At 41.8% G+C, this 26,675-nt stretch overlaps 1 protein-coding gene across 1 annotated transcript in view; it reads right to left on the bottom strand.

Annotated features, from left to right (window-relative positions):
- man1a1 (mannosidase, alpha, class 1A, member 1) overlaps positions 1 to 26,675 on the bottom strand; it is a 511,026-nt gene that overhangs the window by 274,944 nt on the left and 209,407 nt on the right. Inside the window, exon 3 of the mRNA XM_068025440.1 lies at positions 6,096 to 6,211. Within this exon, the coding sequence (XP_067881541.1) occupies positions 6,096 to 6,211 (116 nt within the window). The remainder of the gene's footprint in view (positions 1 to 6,095; positions 6,212 to 26,675) is intronic.

Here is a 26,675-nt window from a genome sequence, read left to right as displayed (position 1 = left end):
GCCTCACAGGTACATACTTATCAAGGACACGCAGTAGCTGCTCCTTGAATAAGCTCCACATTTCGATTGTTCCCATCCCCTGCAGTTTCCTTCCCTATCCTACGCATCCTAAATCTTGCCTAATCGCATCATAATTTCCTTTCCCCCAGCTATAATTTTTGCCCTGCGGTATATACCTGTCCCTGCCCATCGCTAAGGTAAACCTAACTGAATTGTGGTCACTATCACCAAAGTGCTCACCTACATCTAAATCTAACACCTGGCCGGGTTCATTACCCAGTACCAAATCCAATGTGGCATCGCCCCTGGTTGGCCTGTCTACATACTGTGTCAGAAAACCCTCCTGCACACACTGGACAAAAACTGGCCCACCTAAAGTACTCGAACTATAGTATTTCCAGTCGATATTTGGAAAGTTAAAGTCCCCCATAACAACTACCCTGTTACTCTCGCCCCTGTCGAGAATCATCTTCGCTATCCTTTCCTCTACATCTCTGGAACTATTTGGAGGTCTATAAAAGACTCCCAACAGGGTGACCTCACCTCTCCTGTTTCTAACCTCGGCCCATACTACCTCAGTAGACGAGTCCTCAAATGTCCTTTCTGTCGCTGTAATACTCTCCTTGATTAACAATGCCACACCCCCCCCCTCTTTTACCATCTTCTCTGTTCTTACTGAAACATCTAAATCCCGGAACCTGCAACATCCATTCCTGCCCCTGCTCTACCCATGTCTCCGAAATGGCCACTACATCGAGATCCCAGGTACCAACCCATGCTGCAAGCTCACCCACCTTATTCCGGATGCTCCTGGCGTTGAAGTAGACACACTTTAAACCAGGTTCTTGCTTGCCAGTGCCCTCTTGCTTCCTTGTAACCTTATCCCTGACCTCACTACTCTCAACACGGGCGGCACAGTGGCGCAGTGGTTAGCACCGCAGCCTCGCAGCTCCAAGGACCCGGGTTCGATTCCGGGTACTGCCTGTGTGGAGTTTGCAAGTTCTCCCTGTGTCTGCGTGGGTTTTCTCCGGGTGCTCCGGTTTCCTCCCACAAGCCAAAAGACTTGCAGGTTGATAGGTAAATTGGCCATTATAAATTGTCACTAGTATAGGTAGGTGGTAGGGAAATATAGGAACAGGTGGGGGTGTTTGGTAGTAATATGGGACTAGTGTAGGATTAGTATAAATGGGTGGTTGATGTTCGGCACAGACTCGGTGGGCCGAAGGGCCTGTTTCAGTGCTGTATCTCTAATCTAATCTAAACATCCTGTGCACTGGCACTACAATGTAGGTTCCCATTCTCCTGCTCAATTAGTTTAAACCCCCCCGAAGAGCACTAGCAAATCTCCCCCCCAGGATATTGGTACCCCTCTGGTTCAGGTGAAGACCATCCTGTTTGTAGAGGTCCCACCTACCCCAGAAAGAGCCCCAATTATCCAGGAAACCAAAACCCTCCCTCCTGCACCATCGCTGCAGCCACGTGTTCAACTCCTCTCTCTCCCTATTCCTCGCTTCGCTATCACGTGGCACGGGCAACAACCCAGAGATAACAACTCTGTTTGTTCTCGCTCTAAGCTTCCACACTAGCTCCCTGAATTTCTGTCTTAAATCCCCATCTCTCTTCCTACCTATGTCGTTGGTGCCTATGTGGACCACGACTTGGGGCTGCTCCCCCTCCCCGAGACATCATGAACCCTGGCACCTGGGAGGCAACATACCAACCGTGAGTCTCTCTCGTTACCACAGAACCTCCTATCTGTTCCCCTAACTATGGAGTCCCCAATGACTAATGCTCTGCTCCTCTTCCCCCTTCCCTTCTGAGCAACAGGGACAGACTCTGTGCCAGATACCTGTACCCCATTGCTTACCCCTGATAAGTCATCCCCCGCAGCAGTATCCAAAACGGTATACCTGTTGTTGAGGGAAACGGCCACAGGGGATCCCTGCACTGCCTGCTGGTTCCCTCTCCTTCCCCTGACGGTAACCCATCTACCTACTTCTTTTACCTGAGGTGTGACTACCTCCCCATAACTCCTCTCAATAACCCCCTCCGCCTCCCGAATGATCCGAAGTTCATCCAGCTCCAGCTCCCTAACGCGGTTCTCGAGGAGCTGGAGTTGGGTGCACTTCCCGCAGATGCAGTCAGCAGGGACAGTCTTGGCGACCCTTACCTCCCACATTCTGCAGGAGGAACATACAACTGCCTTAACCTCCATTCCCTCTCTTCTAAATTCCCAACAAATCTACTGAAAAACCAAAAAAAAAAATGTCAAAACTTGTTAGGTTAGCAATCCAACGGACAGAACTTCTTAAATAAAAAGCTTACCTTATCAACACAACAGAGTCCTTTTTTTTGGTTAGAGGAGGAGGGTGGGTGGGAGACACTACACGTGTAGTGTCTCGGGTACAGCCACCACCCAAATATATAGTTTTTACTTACCCAGCAGTCCCCTGGTCCTCCGAAAACAAAAGGGAATTAACTTTTAAACTCCTGTCTACTCCTGTTTCTCTGTTCATCAATAACCTGCTCACTGATGCTCAGTTTGTTCAACAACAACTTATATTTATATAGCACATTTAACGTCATAAAACATCCCAAGGAGCTTTACAGGAACATTATAAAGCAAAATTAGATACCGAGCCACATGCAGGCCACTCGGCTCCAGACCTCATTACACCCATAGAGTCACAGTGTCATTTCTGGCACAGAAGGCAGCCATTCAGCCCAAGTCCATGCTGTCTCTCCGTGGAGTAATCCAGTTCGTACCACACCCCTGCTCAATCCGAACATGGACTCAAGAATTCAAGAGGTGAGGGAGACTGACTGTCCTTGACATCAAGCAGCCCAAGTAAAACTGAAGTGAAAGGGACTTGGGTAAGATTTTCCATGGGCTGGAGTCATGCTTCGCACAATGATAGATAGTTGTAACTGGAGGCCAATCTCAGGCCCAGGACATTGCTGCAGGAGTTCCTCAGGACAAAGTCCTCGGCCCAATCATTTTCAGCTCCATCACAAGGGCAGAAGTGGGGATGTTTGCTGATGATTGCACAGAGTTCAGTTCCATTTGCAACTCATCAGATACTGAAGCAGTTGATGCCCGCATGCAGCAAGACCTGGACAACATTCAGGCTTTTGCTGATAAGTGGCAAATAACATTTGCATCACGCAAATCCCAGGCAATGACCATTTTCAACACGAGAGTGTTTAACCATCTCCCGTTGACATTCAATGGCATTACCGTTGACAAATCTCCTACCATCAAAATCCTTGGGGTAGTGGTGGGCTGGGGTGGTGGTGGGGAGGAAAACCGCCTTCGATCAAAAACTTAACTGGACCAGCCACATAAATACTGTGACTACAGGAGCAGGTCAGAGGCTGGATATTCTGTGGCGAGTGATTGCCCCTCCGACTCCCCAAAGCCTTTCTACCATATGCAAGACCCAAGTCAGGAACATTCTCCACTTGTCTGGATGAGTGCAGCTCCAACAAAACTTGAAGTTCAACACCATCCAGGACAAAGCAGCCCACTTGATCGGCACCCATTCCATCACCTTAAACATTCATTCCCTCCACCACCAGTGTGTAGTGGCAGCAGTGTGTACCACCTACGTGATGCATTGCAGCACTCACAAAGGCTTCTTTGCTAGGTTTCCTGTGGCCTCTAGCAGGACGAGGATAGAAGGTGCATGGGGACACCACTAACTGCAACCTCCCCTTTAAGTCATACAGTATCCTGACTTGGAAATATATCGGCATACATTTATGGCTGCTGGATCAGAATCTTGGAACTCCCGACCTAACAACACCGTGGGAGTACCTTCACCACACTGACTGCAGCGGTTCAAGGCGGCCGTTCACCACCAACTTCTCAAGGGCAATTAGGGATGGGCAATAAATCCTGGCCTTCCCCCAAGTGGATAAATAAATAAAAAAATGTTCCTTCAGGACCTGTGTCTCATTTCCAGTTCCAACCTTTAGTTTAGCAATTGCCTCTAGCACCCAAATTTTACTTCTTAACCCTGGCCTTATTCTTTTCTTCTAAATGCAGTGAGTGACTGCTCAGGAAGAGTTGCTGCTCCAATACATCTTTGGGAATGGACTCTATTTTCTAGTTTTGACCTCAATTTTTTTTCTTCCCAAGTTGGCAAGTGGGTGCTTGTGAAAAGCTGCTGCACCAGCTAGTACAGCTTTCAAAACAGAAGTCCCACAAAGTAAACCTGTGAATGGGATGTAACTTTACCTTATATAAAACAATTTATTTTTTATACATGTCCAACGTGTGGAAAATATAGCATATATTTAAAAATAATTTTATATTTGTTCCTCTGGAACATTAAAGCCCCTACACAACCCACTCCCAGGTTCCTTCCTCCTCCCTTTTGACAACCTGCTCTTCGCCTCTGCTCCGCTCCACAGTACTGCTCTGGCTGTTTACACCATGCTGCTGCGACTAGTTTCAGTGCTGTAACTATCTTGTGGGCGTTCCAGCTTCGCTTCAGCATCCTCCACCAGCCTACAATTCTCTCTTTACAAATTACATCGCCCTTGAAAAGCTTTAAATCTGGCCTCTGACTGTGCTCTACCACACCGCTCCCTCCCCAACCCCACCCAACCACCACTTCCCTCATACCCTGCTCTGCCTTCCCTCTCCACCAACCACTATTGTTAAAGCATTCCACTGTTGCCTGTTCTTCCCTCCAGTCTCTCAGTCTTGGATTCAGATTTTTCGGGGACACAGCTTTACCTCAGAAGAATACATTGTACCAGGCACAATATCCCAGTCCTGATAAAATAGTGCAGTGTCGAACTTGCCATGAGTACCAAGAAAATCCCAGTGTATATAGAAGTAATGAGACACCTCAATCATACTTCAAGCTTAATACTTTGTCACACATGCAACCTTCTGCCCTATGTTTAAAGACATGGAAAGAATAACAGTAATTCCTGACTGTTTTTTATGATCCTGGGAGGAGCCAAAGATTTACAAGGAATGCCAATTTACAGAAAAACAATGAACCTTAAATTGTTCTCGGGATATGCTTATTTGTGGGAATTGGAGGAGATCATTACATTGGATTTACAGCACAGAAACAGGCCATTCTGCCCAATGCTGATATTTATACTCCATAAAAGCCTCCTCTCACCCTCTTCATCAAACCTCATATCCTATTTCTTTGTTCCTCCTGTCCTTAACTAGCTTCCCTTAAAGGCATCTATGCTTTTCACCTCTGCTATTCCATGTGTTAGCAAGTTCCACATTCTAACCACTCTGAGTAAAGATGTTGCATCTGAATTCTTTATGGTATTTATTAGTGCCTATATTATTTTGACGGCCTCTAGTATTTGGACTTCCCCTACCCCTGCTTCCATTATCTTCAAAGGGAAACAAATTACACAAAGCTGCAAGTAAGCAGAATAATACCTAGTAGCACAGTAGGTAACAATCATTTTAAGCAGTAAATCAACTTACACTGTAGGAAATCTCAGTCTCATATCACTTAACACAAACAATTCTCCATTGGCTTAAATATTACTAAACAGACAGCAAAATAGTGCAGCTGGCAGAGAAGAATCAACAGCCACCAATTAATAAGAACAAGGAAGACAAATAATATAGGTTAGAAGATCAAAAATGCCTTTTGCACCCAGACGCCATTCTAATGTTGCTCTTTTTCTGTAACTTGATTTGTTTCATTCAGCCTTCCTCACAATTTTTGGACCTTCGTGCTTGAGTGACCATTCAGGCCTCCTCACACATACTACCTCAGTGTCCACCAAAGTGATGATCTTCCAGTGGGCTGCTCCAACTTAGGGAAGTCAAAAACGTTAAATTTGCTTTCTGGATGCCCGTTCCTACTAATCTGGCTCTATGTACAGGCCAGGCAAGACTGCCCCAATTGCGACATCCTTTGCCTAGACACTCAACCCAAACATTACCACTACAACCAGAGTCTACAATCTCTATATAGCCCAGAGGGACTACTCCAAATCTTCTGCCTTCTTGTTCAATCTAGGCTGGTCACACCCCAGACTCCATGGTGATTTTCATTTATTTTACGAGCAACATAAAAATTAGTTCTCTCGAAAATACTTACCACATTAAAGTCAAGATTCTTCTCAATCCATTCCTTTGCTTCTTTGAATTCATCGTGCATTCCCATAATGTACAATGTATCTAAGGCATCCACTATTGTTGCTCCTTGAATATTACCTACAAAGTAAGATAGACTGATTTAAGCTTTCTCTCAGGTCTCAAAGATAAAGAAAACTCAGAGCAACACTTACTCCGAAATTATTTAACACAGGAAATATTTCTTAAGATACACAACAAATCCACAAAGGCACATATGTGAACATATGGGATAGAAATTAAATTGTCACTAAAAATGGAAAAGTGGGAAATGACAAACCTTTAATTGGAAATAGTATGTCATCACCAGGACACCAACTATGCAAAAACTACGATACTACTTTTGAAAACACGATTGAGGCGCGTGCATTATAAATTACAGGGAATCCTTCAATTCAATTTGTGAACTGTTGTAACTGTTAGAATAGCAATTGCTCTTCAGCAGCTCAAAGCAGGCACAAATATATCAAAAAAGTCATGGATTTCTCATATTCACCCTGCTGATAATTTTCCTATTCAGCTGTTGTATAACACACTACTGAAAAAGCACTATAATTGAAACTTCTAGATTGTTTCCAAGGCAAGTACCAGGTAAAACAAACTCAAAATTCCCAGTGCAACAAAAGATTTGGGTTTGTTATTCATGAAGGTTTTATCTTTACTGTAATTTAGAAATCAATTTAACTCAAGCGGACAGCTACTGGGTAGGTCACTGCAACCCTACAATGCCTTTTCAGTTGTAACACTTAATTTGCATCAAAGCTACTAGACGACTGATACACCTGACAGCATAAGTCTAACATATACTTTAATTACAATTATTGCTATTTGTTTCCTCTTGTATGCTTTTTGTATTGTCTTTGTACAGGCTTTATGTGCCCCTGTCCAGTAAAACATTGCACTGCCAGCTTCAATATATCCTTGATCTAAAAACTTCAGCCAAATCAACCACTCACAACTGTGCAGTGAAACCTCAGTTATTTGTGCCTCCACCATCCACATTCTCAGTTATTCACAAGAATTTTCACTAATAACAGAACACTCGTGGGAGTCATCACTGACCTTTTTTCCTTCAATACTTCCCTCTATTGCTAGCAAAAGCAGGTGACTCTACAAACAACTAACTGAAGTTCCACCTCAAAGCTCCCCTGTTCTCACCTGCTTGCAAATGAAGCTGTGTCGAGACCAGAGAGAACTGATCAAATACACTCCCAACCATGCCCCAACCCCCACCCTCAATACCTAGCCTCAGCATAGAAACAGCATGCATTCACCTCCACTCATCCTATCAGTAACATCTTGAGCACTCTCAAAGATGCTGCTGGCATCAAAACGAGCACAGAATCTGCTAGTTCATGCTTCTGAGCTTGTGAGCGGAGCTAGTGTGGAATTTAACACCAGCTGGTTACTGGTATCATGGTAGTTTATTTTCCAACAATTAAATTATCAATTTGCACTCATAAATGGATATTTACAACTCATTTGCTATTACTAATATGGAATTAAATCACAAGATAAATTGTTGTTCTTTTCCAAAACCGATATCCCTGAATACTCTTCTTTTTATTTTTGCTAAGACCTTTGTACAAGTTTGCGTAAACTGTACCATCCCGAAGAAACATAAGGCTGAAAAATTTGATATTGGGATAGGGAGAAGGTGAACCCAGCAACTTCCATTTTTAAAATGAAACAATGTCAGGGAGTGGATCTGATTTATAAAAAAATGAAACTTGAGAAAGCACTTGGAAAATCCTGTCTGTTTACAAATGATGAACCATGCATCATTTTTGTCACTCACTTAAATCATCTGGCTCGATTCTAAACGCACTTTGTTCTAAATCGCTCACAAAAGGGTTTGAGAAATAACTCAGCTGCATTCTATATACAACAAATGTAAGACAATAACCAATCTTCTGCACGTCAGCCTTAGTATGGCATAAACATCAAGACTGAAAGGGATTTAAAGTTTCCATCTTATTAAAGGAAAAGATTCACGCCTCAGAACTCCCTCACCTCCTTCCAATTTGTCAAATTAGGTACTTATAAAATGGGAAGATAGGTCTCATCATGAAATAAATGATGGCAATAAGCAAACTATCTTTCTACACAGCTATAATGAGCAATTGCTATTTTAAGGTGGCAAGCCCTAATTTTTAATAAGGAATGATTGGTTATTTTCTTGTCATTTAAGCAGTTGAAAACTGAAATCTTCTGGATGCCAATTACGCAGTTATATTATTCAATATATGCTAATGAATCCAGAACATACAAACATAAGTACAAGGAGCAGAAGTAGGAATTTGGCCCCTCGAGCCTGCTCTGCCATTCTATAAGATCATGACTGATCTGTTTGTGGACACAACTCCACTTTCCTGCCTACCCCCAATACCCTTCGACTCCCTTATTTGTCAAGAATCTGTCCAGCTCTGCTGTGGGGAAAGGAATTTCACAGACTAACGACGCTCAGAGAAATAATTTCTCCTCATCTCTGTCTTAAATGGGAGACCCCTTATTTTTAAACTGTGCCCCCTAGCTTTGGTCTCTCCCGCAAGGGGAGACATCCAACCTGCTGCTTCATCAAAGACCTTCCTTCAGTCATAAGGTCAGAAGTGGGGATGTTCGCTAATGATTGCAAAATGTTCAGCACCATTCACAACTCCTCAGATACTGAAGCAGTCTGTGTAGAAATGCAGCAAGAGCTGGACAATATCCAGGCTTGGCTGATAAGTGGCAAGTAACATTCACGCCACGCAAGTGCCAGGCAATGACCATCTCCAACAAGAGAGAATCTAACCATCTCCCCTTGACATTCAGTGGCATTACCATTGCTGAATCCCCCACTATCAACATCCTAGGGGTTACCATTGACCAGAAACTGAACTGGAGAAGCCATATAAATACCGTGGCTACAACAGCAGGTCAGAGGCTAGGAATCTTGCGGCGAGTAACTCACCTCCTGAGTCCCCAAAGCCTGTCCACCATCTACAAGGCACAAGTCAGGAGTGTGATGGAATATTCTCCACTTGCCCGGATGGTGCAGCTCCAACACTCAAGAAGCTCGACAGCATCCTGCACAAAGAAGCCCGCTTGATTAGCACCCCATCCACAGACATTAACTTCCTCCATCACAGTGGCAGCAGTGTGTACCATCTACAAGATGCACTGCAGCAATGCACCAAGGCTCCTTAGACAGCACCTTCCAAACCCACGACCTCTACCACTGAGAAGGAAAAGGGTAGCAGATGCGTGGGAACACCACCACCTGCAAATTCCTCGCCAAGTCACACACCATCCTGACTTGGAATTATATCGCCGCCGTTCCTTCACTGTCACTAGGTCAAAATCCTGGAACTCCCTTCCTAACAGCACTGTAGGTGTACCTGCCCCACATGGACTGCAGCAGTTCAAGGCAGCAGGTCACCACCAGCTACTCAAGGGCAATTAGGGATGGGTAACAAATGCTGTCCTGATCAGTGATGCCCACAATCTCACGAACGAAAAAAAAGCCCTGTCAAGTCCCCTCAGGATTTTAAATGTTTCGATATGATCATCTGTCATCCTTTAAAGCTCCAATGAGTACAGACCCAACTTTTACTCACGATAACTCTCTCATCCCAGGAATCAGTCAAGTCAACCTTCTCTGAACTGCTTCCAATGTAATTATATCCTTTCTTAAATAAGGAGACCAAAACTATACACAATACTCTAGATGTGGTCTCACCAATGCCACCAATTTTCACCAACTGTAGCAACACATCTCTACTTTTACATTCCATTCCCCACGCAATAAATAATAACATTCTATTAGCTATCCTAATGATTTGCTGTACCTGCATATGAACTTTTTATGTTTCGTGTAGTCGCCCAGATCTCTCAGCATCTCATAGTTCTGCAATCGCTGTCCATTTCAATAATATGTTGCTTTTCTATTCTTCTGGCCAAAATGAACAAGTTTATACTTTCTCACATTATACTCCATCTGCCAGATCTTTGCCTACTCACTCAACCTATTTATATCCCTTTGCAGAGTCCTTATAGCCTCTTCACAACTAGCTCTCCTACCTTTGTGTCATCAGCAAATATTAGCAATCATACCCATAGACCAATCATCCAAGTCATTGATTTATGTAAAAAGTTGAGGCTCCAGCACTAATTCCTGTGGCACTCTACTAGTTACTGCTTGCCAACCTGAAAAAGACCCATTATGCCTACTCTGTTTCCTGTTCGTTAACCAATCCTTTATCTAACTAGTTGCAAAAAAGTGGCATTGTATGAACTTCATGCATTAGATAAAGTACATTAGAGACACAGGAGGCAGCAGAGCTCTTCAAATCTGTGGCTCATATTGCATCTGATTTTAGCATACAAATGATTCAATGTTCTTGACTCAATAGTAATGAATTATCATAAGAAATTACTTTAAAAGAACGTGTTCAGATACATTAAGTGACACTTAGTATTATATTAAATTTGGCCAGTGATGGAATGAGCCCTGAGCAAACCTTCATTTACCGGATCCAATGGCTGACTGAGGTGCCTACAGTCACATGAACAAACAAGAAGGGGAATAAAAAAGGGGCATAACCTGAAATTAAAGGGAGGCCATTCAGGGTTGGGGGGTCAAAGTTACTTTCTCACACAAAGGGTAGAGGAAATTTAGAATCTCTTCCTCCTGAAAGCTGTTGAGGCTAGGTTAATTGAAAATTTCAAAACTGAGATTGATAGATTTTTATTATGCAGGGGTGTTGAGGGATATAGAACAACAGCAGGTAAATGCAGTTAAGATACTGATCAGCCATGATCTAAGTGAACTGCAGAACAGGCTCAAGGGGCTAAATGGCTTATTCCTATTCCTAAACCAGTCACTTCTCAAAGAAAATTCTGTGATATTCTATGTCCAAGATATTATAGGATAATGTTCAATTAAGTAAATAATACCCAAGTGAACACACCCTTAATATAACCAAATTTAAAAATTCCACATGATTAAGCGAATAATTAAGTTCTCAGTTTTCAGGATCTTACAGCACATGAAAATCATTCAAAACCAAAAGAACTTAAGAGGAAAATGATCATGGAAAATTACAGAAGAGCTCAACTTCAAGGCAGGTATCTCAATATCTTCTCCAGCAGACTGCAAAGATTTGAACACCAGTCAAGTTACAATTGATAGTGCCAACAAGCATCATCTACCCAAGTCTAACTTTCTAAACTGGTGATGTAAATGTACAAACAGCGTCATGCCCAACTATTAGGTAGACTGTATTGTACTTACAATAACAAATTCCTTTGAAATTCACCATTTAAATAATTCAATATTTTATTCAGCTGCAGAACAGAATTAAAACCTTCCTTACCTTTATTGGTTTCCCTTAGGTTCCAATATGAAAGGAGTTTGGAAAATCTCATCCCAGATCCAATTGGGCACATGCTCAAAATAACGACCTGACCCTAAATTCATTACTAACTGGCAGTATCACTTAGAGGGCTGATGTGAGGGTTGGAGAATACAAAACTGTTCCAGTGAAGCAATTTCTTCTCAGGATAGGACTAAGGTATGCAGCTGAGATAGTCAGAGACATTTAGTTTGCATTCAACTGCACTATACCTCACTTGGGATTGATATTGGGTGCTGAAAATGTTCAATTGCCCATCTTTAACGTTCCTCACTGCAATGGGTATAAAATTCACCAATAAATATACGTGGGGCAAGAAAAACCAGTCTAGTGAGAGAGGACTCCAGGAAATAATTCAATCTCAGGATTTCATGGACTAACAACCTCTCAAGCTTTATTCTTGCAATATTTGAAGTAATCTGAAGCTCTTGATTGGATTGCTGTCTTGTAAAGCACTTATAATTGTTCAGTACTCTCAATGTTGAATTAAAGCACATCATATTATATTTTTAATTGATGAAAGTAAGTTAGCTGCTTATAAAAACAATGAAATTATTTGAATTTCATGAACTGGATGAACAGGTTATAGAAAGTACTGACAGCTCTCAAAGGTCTCTTAAAGTTGTCACATCTGGCTTCATGATGGATGATTAAATGTCCAACTTCAGCAATAAGTGCGATTATTACAAACCTCCATTCTTTAGGTGCCAAAAAGAGACACCAGTATCTCTGTTCAAAATCACCAATGCATATCTGCATTGGAACTGCAAATTTAAAATTTAATTCCAAGGTTATATGCAGGAAAGCATCAACAGGATTTTTTAAAATTTAATCTCAAGCTGTGAGCACTGCTGACAAGCCTGATAGATATTGCCCATCCCCAGTTGCCCCGGGAATATGGTGGTGAGCCTTCTGGTAATGGATTGATAGAACTAAGTGGCTTGCTATGCCCGGGTAATTAAGAGTCAACCATATTAATGTAGGACTGAAGTCACATACAGGCCAAACAGGATAAGGACACTAAGTTTCCTTCCCCAACAGACATCGTGAACCAGTGGGGTTTTAAGACTTTTTAACTGATGCCAGCTTTGCACATCTTCTTTTGAAAATATATTATTGTGGGAACATAAAAAGACAAGTACCTTACTCATAAGCACTTGCTCCTACACTAACATTTCTTTTAAACTAAGTACTCCGATGAATTCAGCACACTTATCCCATTTGGAATATGGATATCCAACAGCTCCAAATAACATGTCAGCAGGAGTGCAGCATAACTCCGTCAATGCTGCTGAGTTTCAGATTGTGGAAGGATTCTGAACCACTGTTATTGACACCAAGAAAAAGCCTGGTCTATTGGTTTAAGTCAAATTATCATTTGTGTTTGCTCAAGGACAAAAATGAACCTTTTTCTTTTACAATTAGAGTAAATATTTCAATTTTCTATGAAATATGAATAGGTATGTTATATTGTACTTTATGTCCTCAAAACATCCTAAAGCATTATACATCCAATTACTTTTGGTCAGACCCAGTAAAATGGGAATGAGCAGTCCTTCTAACACAGAAGAGTGTTTAATTTGCATAAAGCTTTTACATAAATTTGAATGGTGCCAGAATCCTAACAAGTATCATAATAAACATGCATGTATGATGGCAGATACCAGTTTGGAGGAGCTGATAAAATCTATGTTTGTGACCTTAAGTGATCTTAAATGAAACCAAAGTCATTGTTCCAAAATTGGAATGAGAGGATGTGCAGGTGTGGCTTTTAATGAATGCTGAGTGTTGCCTTGAAGCAGTTGTGAACTACATAAGTAAAAATCAGCAAGTCTACCGATAACAAACCAAGAGAAAGCCCACCTCATCACAAATGAGCATCAGAATACAACCAACATGGATGTCTTGTCAGACCATTTCTTTTTTGGAAGTACTGTTTCTCAAATTTGCCTGGTCGATAGAAAAGTACAGGAACTTAAATATATTTTAAAAACTTGAAATGTCAACAAATATAATAAATCAAACATGTAAGAGAGAGGTACAACATCAAAGGCACAAATTATGCCTATTTTGAGCCAAGGAGAGATTGAAATGATGTTAGTGAAGATGATGCTTGAGCTGGGGACAGCTCACTGTTTAACTAGTGGCTTTTCAGATTAAATCCTGCCAGCTGGAGGAAACAGGCCGATTATCTGCAGCGAATAACTGAAAAGGAAAGACGAACAATTTCTACTTTCATACACAAGTTCATGCAAGTCATTACTAAAACACTGTTGCTTCAGTAAGTAGATTTGCTTCATGTGGACCCAACTGATGAGCTACCAGCACGATACTTTCATAACTACACCTGGACCCCCAGAGACATCTTCCAGCCAGATGTAAAGCAACTGCTGAAAAAACATTTTGTGCTTAATATTAAATAAGCATTTTTTTTTTAATTCATTCATGGGATGTGGGCGACGCTGGTCTGGCCAGCATTTATTGCCCATCCCTAAATGCCCTTGAGAAGGTGGTTTTGAGCTGCCTTCTTGAACCGCTGCAGTCCATTTGGGGTAGGTATACCAACAGTGCTGTGAGGAAGGGAGTTCCAGGCTTTTGACCCAGCGACAGTGAAGGAACGGTGATATAGTTCTAAGTCAGGATGGTGTGTGACTTGGAGGGGAACTTGCAGGTGGTGGTGTTCCCATGTATTTGCTGCTCTTGTCCTTCTAGTCGGTAGAGGTCGTGGGTTTGGAAGGTGCTGTCTAAGGAGCCTTGCTGCGTTGCTGCAGTGCGTCTTGTAGATGGTACACACTGCTGCCACTGTGCGTCGGTGGTGGAGGGAGTGAATGATTGTAAATGGAGCGCCAATCAAGCGGACTGCTTTGTCCTGCATGGTGTCTAGCTTCTTGAGTGTTGTTGGAGCTGCACCCATCCGGGCAAGTGGAGAGTATTCCATCACACTCCTGACTTGTGCCTTGTAGATGGTGGACAGGCTTTGGGGAGTCAGGAGGTGAATTACTCGCCACAGGGTTCCTAGCCTCTGACCTGCTGCTGTAGCCACGGTATTTATATGGCTACTCCAGTTCAGTTTCTGGTCAATGGTAGCCCCTAGGATGTTGATAGTTGGGGATTCAGCGATGGTAATGCTGTTGAATGTCAAGGGAAGATGATTAGATTCTCTCTTGTTGGAGATGGTCATTGCCTGGCACTTGTGTGGCGCGTATGTTACCTGCCACTTATCAGCCCAAGCCTGGCTATTGTCCAGGTCTTGCTGCATTTCTACACGGACTGCTTCAGTATCTGAGGAGTCATGAATGGTGCTGAACATTGTGCAATCATCAGCGAACATCCCCACTTCTGACCTTATGATTGAAGGAAGGTCATTGATGAAGCAGCTGAAGATGGTTGGGCCCAGGACACTCCCCTGAGGAACTCCTGCAGTGATGTCCTGGAGCTCAGATGATTGATCTTCAACAACCACAACTATCTTCCTTTGCGCTAGGTATGACCCCAGCCAGCGGAGAGTTTTCGCCGATTCCCATTGACTTCAGTTTTGCTAGGGCTCCTTGATGCCATACTCTGTCAAATGCTGCCTTGATGTCAAGGGCAGTCACTCTCACCTCACCTCTTGACTTCAGCTCTTTTGTCCATGTTTGAACCAAGCCTGTAATGATGTCAGGAGCTGAGTGGCCCTGGCAGAACCCAAACTGAGCGTCACTGAGCAGGTTATTGCTAAGCAAGTGCCGCTTGATGGCACTGTTGATGACACCTTCCATCACTTTACTGATGATTGAGAGTAGGCTGATGGGGTGGTAATTGGCCAGGTTGGACTTGTCCTGCTTTTTGTGTATAGGACAAACCTGGGCAATTTTCCACATTGCAGGGTAGATGCCTGTGTTGTAGCTGTACTGGAACAGCTTGGCTAGGGGCCTGGCAAGTTTTGGAGCACAGGTCTTCAGTACTATTGCCGGAATATTGTCAGGGCCCATAGCTTTTGCAGTATCCAGTGCCTTCAGTCATTTCTTGATATCATGCGGAGTGAATCGAATTGGCTGAAGTCTGGCATCTGTGATGCTGGGGACTTCAGGAGGAGGCCGAGATGGATCATCAACTCGGCACTTCTGGCTGAAGATTGTTGCAAATGCTTCAGCCTTATCTTTTGCACTGATGTGCTGGGCTCCCCCATCATTGAGGATGGGGATATTTGTGGAGCCACCTCCTCCAGTTAGTTGTTTAATTGTCCACCACCATTCACGGCTGGATGTGACAGGACTGCAGAGCTTCGATCTGATCCGTTGGTTATGGGATCGCTTAGCTCTGTCTGTCGCATGCTGCTTACGCAGTTTGGCACGCAGATAGTCCTGTGTTGTAGCTTCACCAGGTTGACACCTCATTTTTGAGGTATCCCTGGTGCTGCTCCTGGCATGCCCTCCTGCACTCTTCATTGAACCAGGGTTGGTCTCCTGGCTTGATGGTAATGGTAGAGTGGGGGATATGCTGGGCCATGAGGTTACAGATTGTGGTTGAGTACAATTCTGCTGCTACTGATGGCCCACGGCGCCTCATGGAAGCCCAGTTTTACATTGCTAGATCTGTTCGAAATCTATCCCATTTAGCACGGCAATAGTGCCACACAACACGACGGACGGTATCCTCAATGTGAAGGCGGGACTTCGTCTCCACAAGGACTGTGCGGTGGTCACTCCTACCAATACAGTCATGGACAGAAGCATCTGCAGCAGGCAAAATGGTGAGGACGAGGTCAAGTATGTTTTTCCCTCGTGTTGGTTCCCCCACCACCTGCCGCAGACGCAGTCTAGCAGCTATGTCCTTTAGGACTCGGCCAGTAGTGGTGCTACCGAGCCACTCTTGGTGATGGACATTGAAGTCCCCCACCCAGAGTACATTTTGTGCCCTCGCCACCCTCAGTGCTTCCTCCAAGTGGTGTTCAACATGGTGGAGTACTGAGTCATCAGCTGAGGGAGGGCAGTAGGTGGTAATCAGTAGGAGGTTACCTTGCCCATTTTTGACCTGATGCCATGGGACATCATGGGGTCCAGAGTCGATGTTGAGGACTCCCAGGGCAACTCCCTCCCTACTGTATATCACTGTGCCGCCACCTCTGGTGGGTCTGTCCTGCCGGTGGGACAGGACATATCCAGGGATGGTGATGGCAGTGTCTGGGACATTGTCTGTAAGGTATGATTCCGTGAGTATGACTATGTCAGGCTGTTGATTGACTCGTCTGTGGGACAGCTCTCCCAACTTTGGCACAAGCCCCCAGATGTTAGTAAGGAGGACTTTGCAGGGTCGACAGGGCTGGGCTTGCTGTTGTCGTTTCTGGTGCCTAGGTCGATGCCGGGTGGTCCGTCCGGTTTCATTCCTTTTTATTGACTTTGTAGCGGTTCGGTACAATGGCTTGCTAGGTCATTTCAGAGGGCATGTAAGAGTTAACCACATTGCTGTAGGTCTGGATTCATATGTAGGCCAGACCAGGTCAGGACAGCAGATTTCCTTCCCTAAAGAACATTAGTGAACCAGATGGGCTTTTACAACAATCGACAATGGTTTCATGGCCATCATGAAACTAGCTTCTTTAATTCCAGATTTATTAAATTCAAATTTCACCTTCTGCTGTGGTGGGATTCGAACCCATGTCCCCAGAGAAATACCCTGGGTCTTTGGGTTACTAGTCCAGTGATAATACCACTACACCACCACCTACTTCAACATCTACATCGTATTTTTTCAAATGAGACACCTGGTTTATCCCAGATTCAATGTAGTTAAAGAGTTAGCCTATTGTCGGGCACATTTACCATATGAGCAATAAACAAAGTAAACTTTATTGAGACAGAAATATTTTCTGTTCAATTGTTATTACCAGTGGGAAAGAGGTCCAGGGTTCCCTTTCAGACATCAGCTGGTCTTACTGTAACAGGGTTTTATTTTTAAACACACTATGTTTTTAACTCCCCTTTGGTGAATCCTGGTGCACCGCTTTCTAATTATAAGGCAAATAAACCAACACAAACAGGCTTTCTTAGGTTTAAAGAAATTTATTAAACTTCAACTCTAATTCGGTTGACGCCTACAGATGCCTGACATGCCCACGCTAGCAAACATAAGCAATACACACATGCAAATAGAAACAGAAAAAAAGAAAAATAAAGTAGAAAAGTTTGAGGCAATATCTGGAAGAGTTGTTGTTACGATTCTTCGAGCTCACTGTGGAGTCCTTGATTGTAGGTAGATCTTGCTTTTCGTTGGGGCCCAGTATTCTTCTCAACCCTTGTTCACTGTAGGAGACTTTTCTCTCATGGGGTTCACACGTCTTCAGTGGATTCAGAGGCATATGAGAAAGAGATGGGAGCAGACAGGGAAGGGATCTACTTAGCCCAGGAGCAAACAGACTTTCTGCCCAACCTGTTTGTACAAATTCAAAAAACTCAGGTTGCCCAGCAGGTTAGTCATGTGACTAGCTGGTTTGACCATTTCTATTTGTATATTCAGCCGTCTTAGCAATCAACCTGGAATGCGAGCTCCCCCACCTTCAACGTCTGGTGATCAAAAGTCCATTGTGGGTTGAATGTGTCAGGAAATGGCTGCTTTGTCCTTCCAAACACTGTCTGTTAATATGCAAATGTCTTTCCAGCCAAGATCTGGCAATTCTTTAAAGCAAGTCCTTTCTTCACTTCAACAACAGTTTGAAATTTAATGTCCATGTGGCGAAATTAATATGCCTCGTGCTTAGCAGGTGGGGGCCTGCATGACAATTGTATTAACACTCGAAGGACCTGGATAAGTAATAATCTATAAAACTCGCTTCAAACAAGATTGATGACTACAGGGCTACTCACAGTTCTGGACCAGGAACTGCACAACTGTAGCTGACAGAAAACAAAGAACCCAGCAGGAAAAATGAAATCAGTGTTACAATTGAGGAGGGAGGAGTGCACTGTCTTTTCTAGCTCCACTTCTCTAAAGATCACAACATATATTTCAATGTTTACCCAGTTACCGATACAGTCAATCATATACTCGACTCTTTATCCCAGAATAGAATGCACCAACCAGGTTTCTTTAACAACAAAGTTATCAGTATATTATAAAACAAGACTTATCCAGTAAAGATGCAAAGTATTAACACACAGTTTGAAATGTGAACGTAAATAGATATTCCCTTCTAGATACCCAACACACACACAGGTTAGATGAAAAAAAGAATTTTCACTGCAGAGGTCTTTTACAAAAAAAAAGACAAAAAAAATACTTTGGCCAAATACTTGTTAATTCTTGAAGGAAAAAGGATAAGATGCATTGTGTCCCAAATGGCATACAGTCTGGCATCCGAGTACACGTGGACGGGTCACTGGGATCTTTTCTGGAGCAGTTTTTTCAGGCGGCATCAAAAATTAATCTGGCAGGCTTCTCGGGAGAAATGCGGCATCATGGGTTTTAGCCATCACACACTGGACTTTTTTCAGGGTCTCTCAAAGAGGGAAAGGAAGATGAGCTGGGTGTTTCTTTCAGTAGGCCACAAATCCATCTCACATTCAAAACAGTCCCAACCAGGAAGTCAAAACCTCCTGACCACCATAAATTTTGACATGTGACTTCTCTAAACAACTCCAAGTCACCAAGGCTCCTGTTGTTTATTTAGCTTAAGGCAGGTGAAATCCAGTAAAGGTTTGTTTTCAAACAAAACCTTAAGTGCCTTAAAGTCCTTCTGTTGACCTTTTAAAAAATAAAACATCCATGGAATCTCTTCAGTCTTAAATGAATCCATCTCCTCAATTCTAAAACATGAGTCCTCAAAAAAATTTAATAAAATGGAAGCACTTTCATAACATCAGGTACAAAATATGCGTAGAAATGCATCTCGCTGTTAACCATGTTTGAAGAAAACAAGGGTTTTATCTTTCAAGTTGGATTTTCCCCACAAATACTTTCGGCACACTTCCAAAACTATCCACCACCACCACCCTCCCCCCACAGCTAGTGTCCCCTTCAGCCCTTCCAGGTAGACATGAAAGGTTCCCCAGCACTACTGGAAAAAGGAGATCTCTGGGTATCCCGGTCAACACTTATCCCTCAACCAATATCTAAAACAGCTGCACTGGTCATTTATTTCATTGCTGATTGTGGAATTTTTAATCAATAATACCTACTATAAAAGGAAAATATCCATAGAAAGCCAAGAGGAGGAAACAAACTTTAGAAAAATTAAGCGTCAAAAATCAAAAAGAAGTCAACCATTTGCAGATGGTTTCAGCTGCTTCTGATACTGCATCCATCCAAATAAATGGCCTAGCTTGCAAGTCCAAAGTTGCTGGACTCAAGAGCGTTTAGGGGGGAAAAAAAAGTTAGCTGCCCTACAGATTTCCATTGAAGGAGTTTCTGTGAACAAGGAGGCAATCCTCTGGTCAAGTGGCTCTTCAAAGCTATTGGGCAGGATTAACTAGTCAGAACAAGTTAAAAGACATAAAAAGACAACTTGTAATTATATAACGCCTTTAGCATAGTACAATGTCCCAACGGGTATCACAGGCGTGTTATGAAACAAAATTTGACACCCAAACCATATAAGGCGATATTAGGACAGATGACCAAAAGGTGGATTTTAAAGAGCTTCTTAAAGCAGGAAGGAGAGACAGAGGGGTTTGAGGGGGGAATTCCTGAGCTTACGGCCTTTGCAGCTGAAGACAGGGCCGGCAATGGTGGAACGATTAAAATCAGGGATGCTAAAGAGGCCAAACTGGAGGAACACAAACATCTGAGAGTTGTAGGGCTGGAGATTACAAAAATAGGGAGGATTGAAGGCATGGCAGGATTTGAAAACAAGGATAAGAATTTTAAAATCAAGGCATCGCTTAAGTGGGAGCCAATGTAGGTCAGCAAGCACAGCAGTGATGGGTTAACAGGATTGAGAGTGTGTTAGGACATGAGGTCACACAAAGCTTAGCTGCCCAAGTTTACAGAGGGTAGAACTTGGGAAGGGCAGCCAAGTGTGCATTGGAATAGTTAAGTCCAGAGATAACAAAGAAATAGATGAGGGTTTCAGCAGCAGATGAGCTGAGGCAGTGGGAGAGTCGGGCAATGGAGATAGGTGGAAAACAAACAGTCTTATTAGATGGAGCAAAAACAACCTAATTCAACTTTTTAAGTGCAGCTTAGCTTAAACTGAAAACCAAAAGTTAGCAAAAGCTCTAAACAATTGTGAAATCAAAGCTACATGCAACTTAGCTCATGGCAATCAACTTGTATTCTAAACTAATATATGGCAACTTAAAAAAAAAAAATCAGGGTTATGATTTTCTTTCAATGAAAAATCAACTTGAAAAATAAACTTCTGCATTATGGATAATAGACAATTTTATCTTTTAGTCACTAAGAAAACAAATTACTCCCTATTGGAATTCACCCATATATGGACTTGGAACAGTGAAGTTTTCTGTACCAAAAACTTTGTTGCAGTGAAGATGGGGTTGCTCTCCTTAGAGCAGAGAATGTTCAATTTGGTAGAGGTGCTCAAAATCATGACCAGTCTTGATACAGTAAATAAAGAGAAACTTTTCAGTGACAGGATTGGTAAACAGAGGACACAGATTTAAGGTGACTGGTAAATGAACCAGAGACGACGTGAGGAAACATTTTCTTTTAAAGAGAGTGACCGGTTGTGATTTGGAATACACTGCCTGCAAGAGTGGTGGAAGGAGATTCAATAGTAACATTCAAAGGAGAATTGGGTAAATACTTGAAAGGGAAAAAATACAGGACTCTGGGGCAAGAGCAGGGGAATGGGATTAACTGGATAGGTCTCTCATAGCAAGCATTATAGGCCAAATGGCCTTTTTTTCTGCCGAATCATTCTATTGTTCTATGATGGTTTTCAAAAAAAATACAACTGAACTTTGGACAAAGCAAACTTGAGCTTATTTTTCAATGAATTATGAATAAGATCTCTGGATAACAGTGCTACTCATACAACTGAAATATCAAGGAAGAGTGTCCCTGCAGAGATGTCATCATACCTGATCAAGGGCTGACACCACAGACAGAGTCTAATAGAGCTTTTACAATAGCAAGTCTCTGACTAAGACTAGTTTCTTTAGCTTCCACTACTAATGGTGCTCTTGCCAGAGTCATCGATAAAGGCATTTTTTCATGACTCCAATGGTAATACCTCAATTAACAAAACATTGAAGGCTGTTCATTTGCAATGATACAAAATATTCATGGGTCTCTGATTTGCCATTTGTTTCTTGCACAGCAAGAGAAGTAGATTATCCTGTGACCAAATACTCTAAATAGATTTGATGGAATGTAGTTTTTAATCTATTCTGGACACAATTACAAGATTGAATCAAAAGCTTTCAAAGGATTAAGAATTTAATTTCGCCTGGTTTGCTCAAGTGGAATGCTACTTTTATATTGTAGCAAAAGGTAGCATTAGCAGGTCAAATATCATCGGAAGGGAAGCTGATGCAATATTGCCTTTCTTGTAGTTGATCACTGCAAACAGATCAAAGCTCCATATTTAACATTGGAAAGCACCTCTTCAACAGGACAGTGTTACCTCGCTTATTGCCCCTCAAAAACTTCAGACTTTGATACATTTAACAAAACATTTTGCAGATTTGTACTCAGGAGATTTCGTACAGTGCCACCCTTTCGCAGATGAAACATGTTAACACCAATTAACAGGTGTCTACCAATAAGAGCAGTGAATTATCACAGGAGATTTTTAATGACCATAAAAATCACAATGGAAGGAAATAGCCCTGAAGCAGCTGTTGATAAAAGTCTTCCTTCAATTACGGAGAATGGTATTGTGAGTATTTACATATAATGTCACCCAGGAATGAAACAACCCTCATACTTTCTAACCAAATTGTCAGGTTTTTTTTTAAAGCAGATTTCAATGGCATGAGCACTTTTATACTTCAAGAGCAGGAGTTAGCCCACAAGTTGTCATTGTAATTCCCTATGATGCAGTGTAGAGCAGGAGAATGCAGCTCTAGAAAGTGGATTGGGAGGACGTTTTGGGCAACCAGTGGTATCATACATAAGCACCTTATAATTTTTTGATGCATTGAAGGTACTATGTAACTGTTTTTGTAAAGTTCTCCCTGCCCCAAACGCTCTCAAAACACCCATTCTGTTCCTTAACACCAATGTCAGAAGTAAAACTGAAAACTTGTTCTGATGTGGTCTTTCCATTACCCAAACCAATCTTTCTTATAGTTTCTGTGGCTGAGTTTAGCAATTTAATGACAATCTAGGTTCTATTATGGTTGCTGGAGCCCCACACATTCAGAACTGGACTGAGGCTGCCCAATCTTACTTCACATTCGAGCCTTTATCCTAGGCAGGATAGCTATAGATAGTCGCCAGATTTACAAACACTCTCTCTTAAAATGCTCTTCATGGCAGTTTAGCACAAGAATTCAGGTTCAATTTTTTTTTTGCTATGAATTTAATATACTTTATCACCAAGATATTTTCAGAGCTGTTCAACTGCTAATAAATCTTCAGGATTAAACTTTGAATACTGCCTTGTCTCATTTTGAAGAACATAGATTTCAAGGCCTCAGATAAGGCTGGCGAAGCATAACATTTGAGAACTATCCCGGTGGCTATTTTTATTTCATTTAAAATTTACTAAAAGATTTCATTCTAATCCCATGAGCCAACCTAGAGTTCAGCTTCTACGTTATCCTGTTATCAAATCTAAACAGAAAGTCACACCATTTCTCTCCCACCCCACCTATCCACCAATACCGTACTGCCCCCCCCCCCCACAAACCACATAAAAATACTTCCCAGGCACTATGTACCACAGTAGCTTTTAAACTCCTTTTATCGTTTCTTCTTCATTGAATAAGTGCACTTCAAACAGCAATTTGCAATTGTACCTCAGAGAGGCGCTTAAAAATAGATAAGCTAGTGAAGACAAATTTCTATCTGACTTGGTCCATATTATTTCAAAAATATTGGTAATCATGTCTTTATCAGTAATTTTGCTACCTTGTTCAGCTCACTCTATCTGGTCACTGGCAGGAGGATGTTTTTGTACCAGATGCCAAATAAATCCAAAGGAAGCAGGACATTACCGACCACTGAAAAGTCCACAGCTTAATACTTAGCACAAGTTAACAAGCTTTAATCTTGAGTGAGCATTTCCCTAAAAATATTTGAATTGCAGCAACTTCCTCCTCAATTAAATGCAGATTTAAAAGCCACGGCTTTAATGATTTGTATTTCTCAATCCCATTTCTATTAACCTACATGATGCATTCTTGTAATAACCAGAAGTTGCTGCAGGAAAAAAAAAGAGTGGACAGTTTTGATACTGCCCTACAAATAACTTTACCTTAATTTTGTTCAATTCAGTAAAAGCTTATCTTGCAACATCCACAGCACACAGAACAAATTACATACGCACTCAGTGTAATCTGTTGATCCCACAATCTTACTAAGATTGAGCTTTTTCCAATATAGAGAGAAACTAGGTCTCAGATGAGTTCAAAAGACAATTATATCCATTAATAAAGGGAAGTCAAGAAATTTGTTAAGCTGTTAATCTGTTGGTAGATGCTACTGCTAAACACCATCAAAAAAATCCCATTTCTATATATTACAACAAACGACAAAATCTTTTTTCTTCAAAGGTACTGCCATGATAAAAAAAAAACTTCCTCAATCTACTTTTTCACTTTGCCTGTATTTCTTGTAATGCAACTTGAAACGTCACTTCAGAAATACTTCAGTCTTGAGGTAACGTTAATAGCAAGTGTAAAATTGCACATGAACAGGAAAAAGGATAGGATACTCAATGAGTCTACTTCACATATTACACAATTGGTTTACACTACGGATTAGTCTGCTCACACATTAAGGATTGTTTCTGTGATGTAAACACAATTCCTCTCATGCTGCATATATATTCCCATTTGGACCAATATTGTGTGCCAGTTACAAATTTCAAGTTAAAACAGTGGTGGGCCTTCTGATGGAGTGGGACAGTAAGATTTATGTTGCAGAAAGATGGGATCAAATGAGCAGTCCAATTATCTTTTGACTGCCGCTGGATACCATACAGGAATTTGCATCACTCTACAAAATCTGGATGTCACCCCTGAAGTATGGTTCATACCTCAGTGGCCAATGCTGGAGGAAATTGAGAGTGATGCTGAAGCATGGAATACAACAAGCTTACACAGGACAGATCTCTGTTGGACACCTGCCGGGAGAGGGCAGTCCCGAGTAGGACGTGCCTGATTATAGTTTACGTGCTGTACCTTTTTGGGTATTTTAAACTTGGACTGCAGGGGGGCACATCAGCTCTGTACATTCTGGAGGTCAGGCTTTCCTTTCAAGTAATTCTCAACGTCCTTTAAGGCTCTAGTGCTAAGCTTTGAACGTGTATATTGTGAGCTAAAATCCTGACAGGGAACAAGTCCCCAGAAAGGTTCTGGCATTTCTAAGAAATTTTGAAACTGGTTACTGGCTTAAACTAGGAAAAGAATATGAACCATGAAACCAAACCGAAACATTAACTCTGCTCCTTCCTCCACAGAAGCTGCCTCACCCGCTGACTATTGCCAGAATTTTCTGTTTTTATTTGATTTCCAGTAATAGTATTTTGCTTTCATATTGTAAATGTATAGGAATGCTGAAAAAGAACTCTCAAACTAACTAGAGCAAACTCCTAGCATGAAATTGCACAATGCAGAGTCGCTACTCAGCAAAATGTTTAGCTTTTTAAAAAAAACATGTTTGGAAGCACTTCCTTACGGAAGGAAGAACTAAGAATCTAGGCAAAAGCAAAGTCACATGTAATCAGAACTTAGGTGGAGTGGAAGTAAAGTAGAAATCACCCAACCAAATATGCAAAAGAAATTTAGAAAGTCTGTGACAGTGAAAATTATTTTCCCCAGTACATGAAGTGTGTTTGCTAGGTTAAATAAGGAATAATTATGAAAATAGAAGCCCGCCAGCATAGTAACTTCTTGAACATTTGGGGATGTGGAAATGACAAATTAAAGTTCAGTGAACCCAGTCAATTCCTTGGATACAATAATGCAGGTATAGCAAATGCTCACCAGTGACTGGAAAAACAGAAGAGTCGCTTATAATCCCATCGAAAGGTAAGACAATGTCATGAAAATTATGAAGATCAATATAATTTAGCTACGGAATCAGTGTCAACTGTGGCTCAGTTGGTAACATACCTGCCTCCGAGTCAGACGGTTGTGGATTCAAGTCCCATTCCAGGACTTGAGCACAAAAATCAAAGCTGACACTCCAGTGTAGTACTGAGAGTGTGCTGCACTGCTGGAAGTACTGTCTTTCAAATGAGATGTTAAACCAAGGCCCCGTCTGCCCTGTCAGGTATACATAAATGATCCCAAGGCACTATTTTGAAGAGGAGTCGGGGAGTTATCCCCAGTGTCCTCACCAATATTCATCCTCAATCAACATAACAAAAACAGATTATCTGGTCATTATCACATAGCTGCACAAATGTGTTGCCACATTTCCTGCAATACAACAGTGACGATATTTCTAAAAGTACTTCCTTGGCTGTTACGTATTTTGGAAGGCTTGAGGTTGTGGAAGGCACCATATAAATGTTCGTCTTTTTTCTTTTTACAGCATTCCCAATTAATTCAGACATGCAATTAATAGTTCCAGATTATTTTTATAATATCTACATATTCACAAAAGGCATGCATGAAACTTTTCTTCAAACAATCCTGCAGTGTATTAGTTAACAGAAATAACACAATCCATGCATGCAGAGGTCTTGAGAGAAAAAAGCAAATGCAGCATAATGCACCAGTATGAAGGAACAAAAAAGAATGAACACAGGAACTATTTGGGAACTTAAAAGCTGATCAGTTTGCAAAAAGTGCTATAGTAAGGGAACAGATGTTTTGCCTCTGTGAAGCATCTTGGGAAATTTAGCATGCTTATGCCAAGATATAAATGCACATTATTGCTACTGCTGTTGTACTGACTGCCTTTACAGTAGACTTTGCACAAATATCAAAACTGAACACTTTAACAGCCAAGCCACACTGTGTAGTTGCATTATGCAAAACCATGGAAACAGATCTAATGAGGTCATTCCTGCTGTTTGTTTATGCAAAATAAACATG

This window comes from Heterodontus francisci, chromosome 3 (genome assembly GCF_036365525.1).
Source record: "Heterodontus francisci isolate sHetFra1 chromosome 3, sHetFra1.hap1, whole genome shotgun sequence".
NCBI classification, from domain to species: Eukaryota; Metazoa; Chordata; class Chondrichthyes; order Heterodontiformes; family Heterodontidae; genus Heterodontus; species Heterodontus francisci.
The sequence above is the reverse complement of the archived record's forward strand: the minus strand, read 5'-3'. Positions and strand labels throughout refer to the sequence as shown.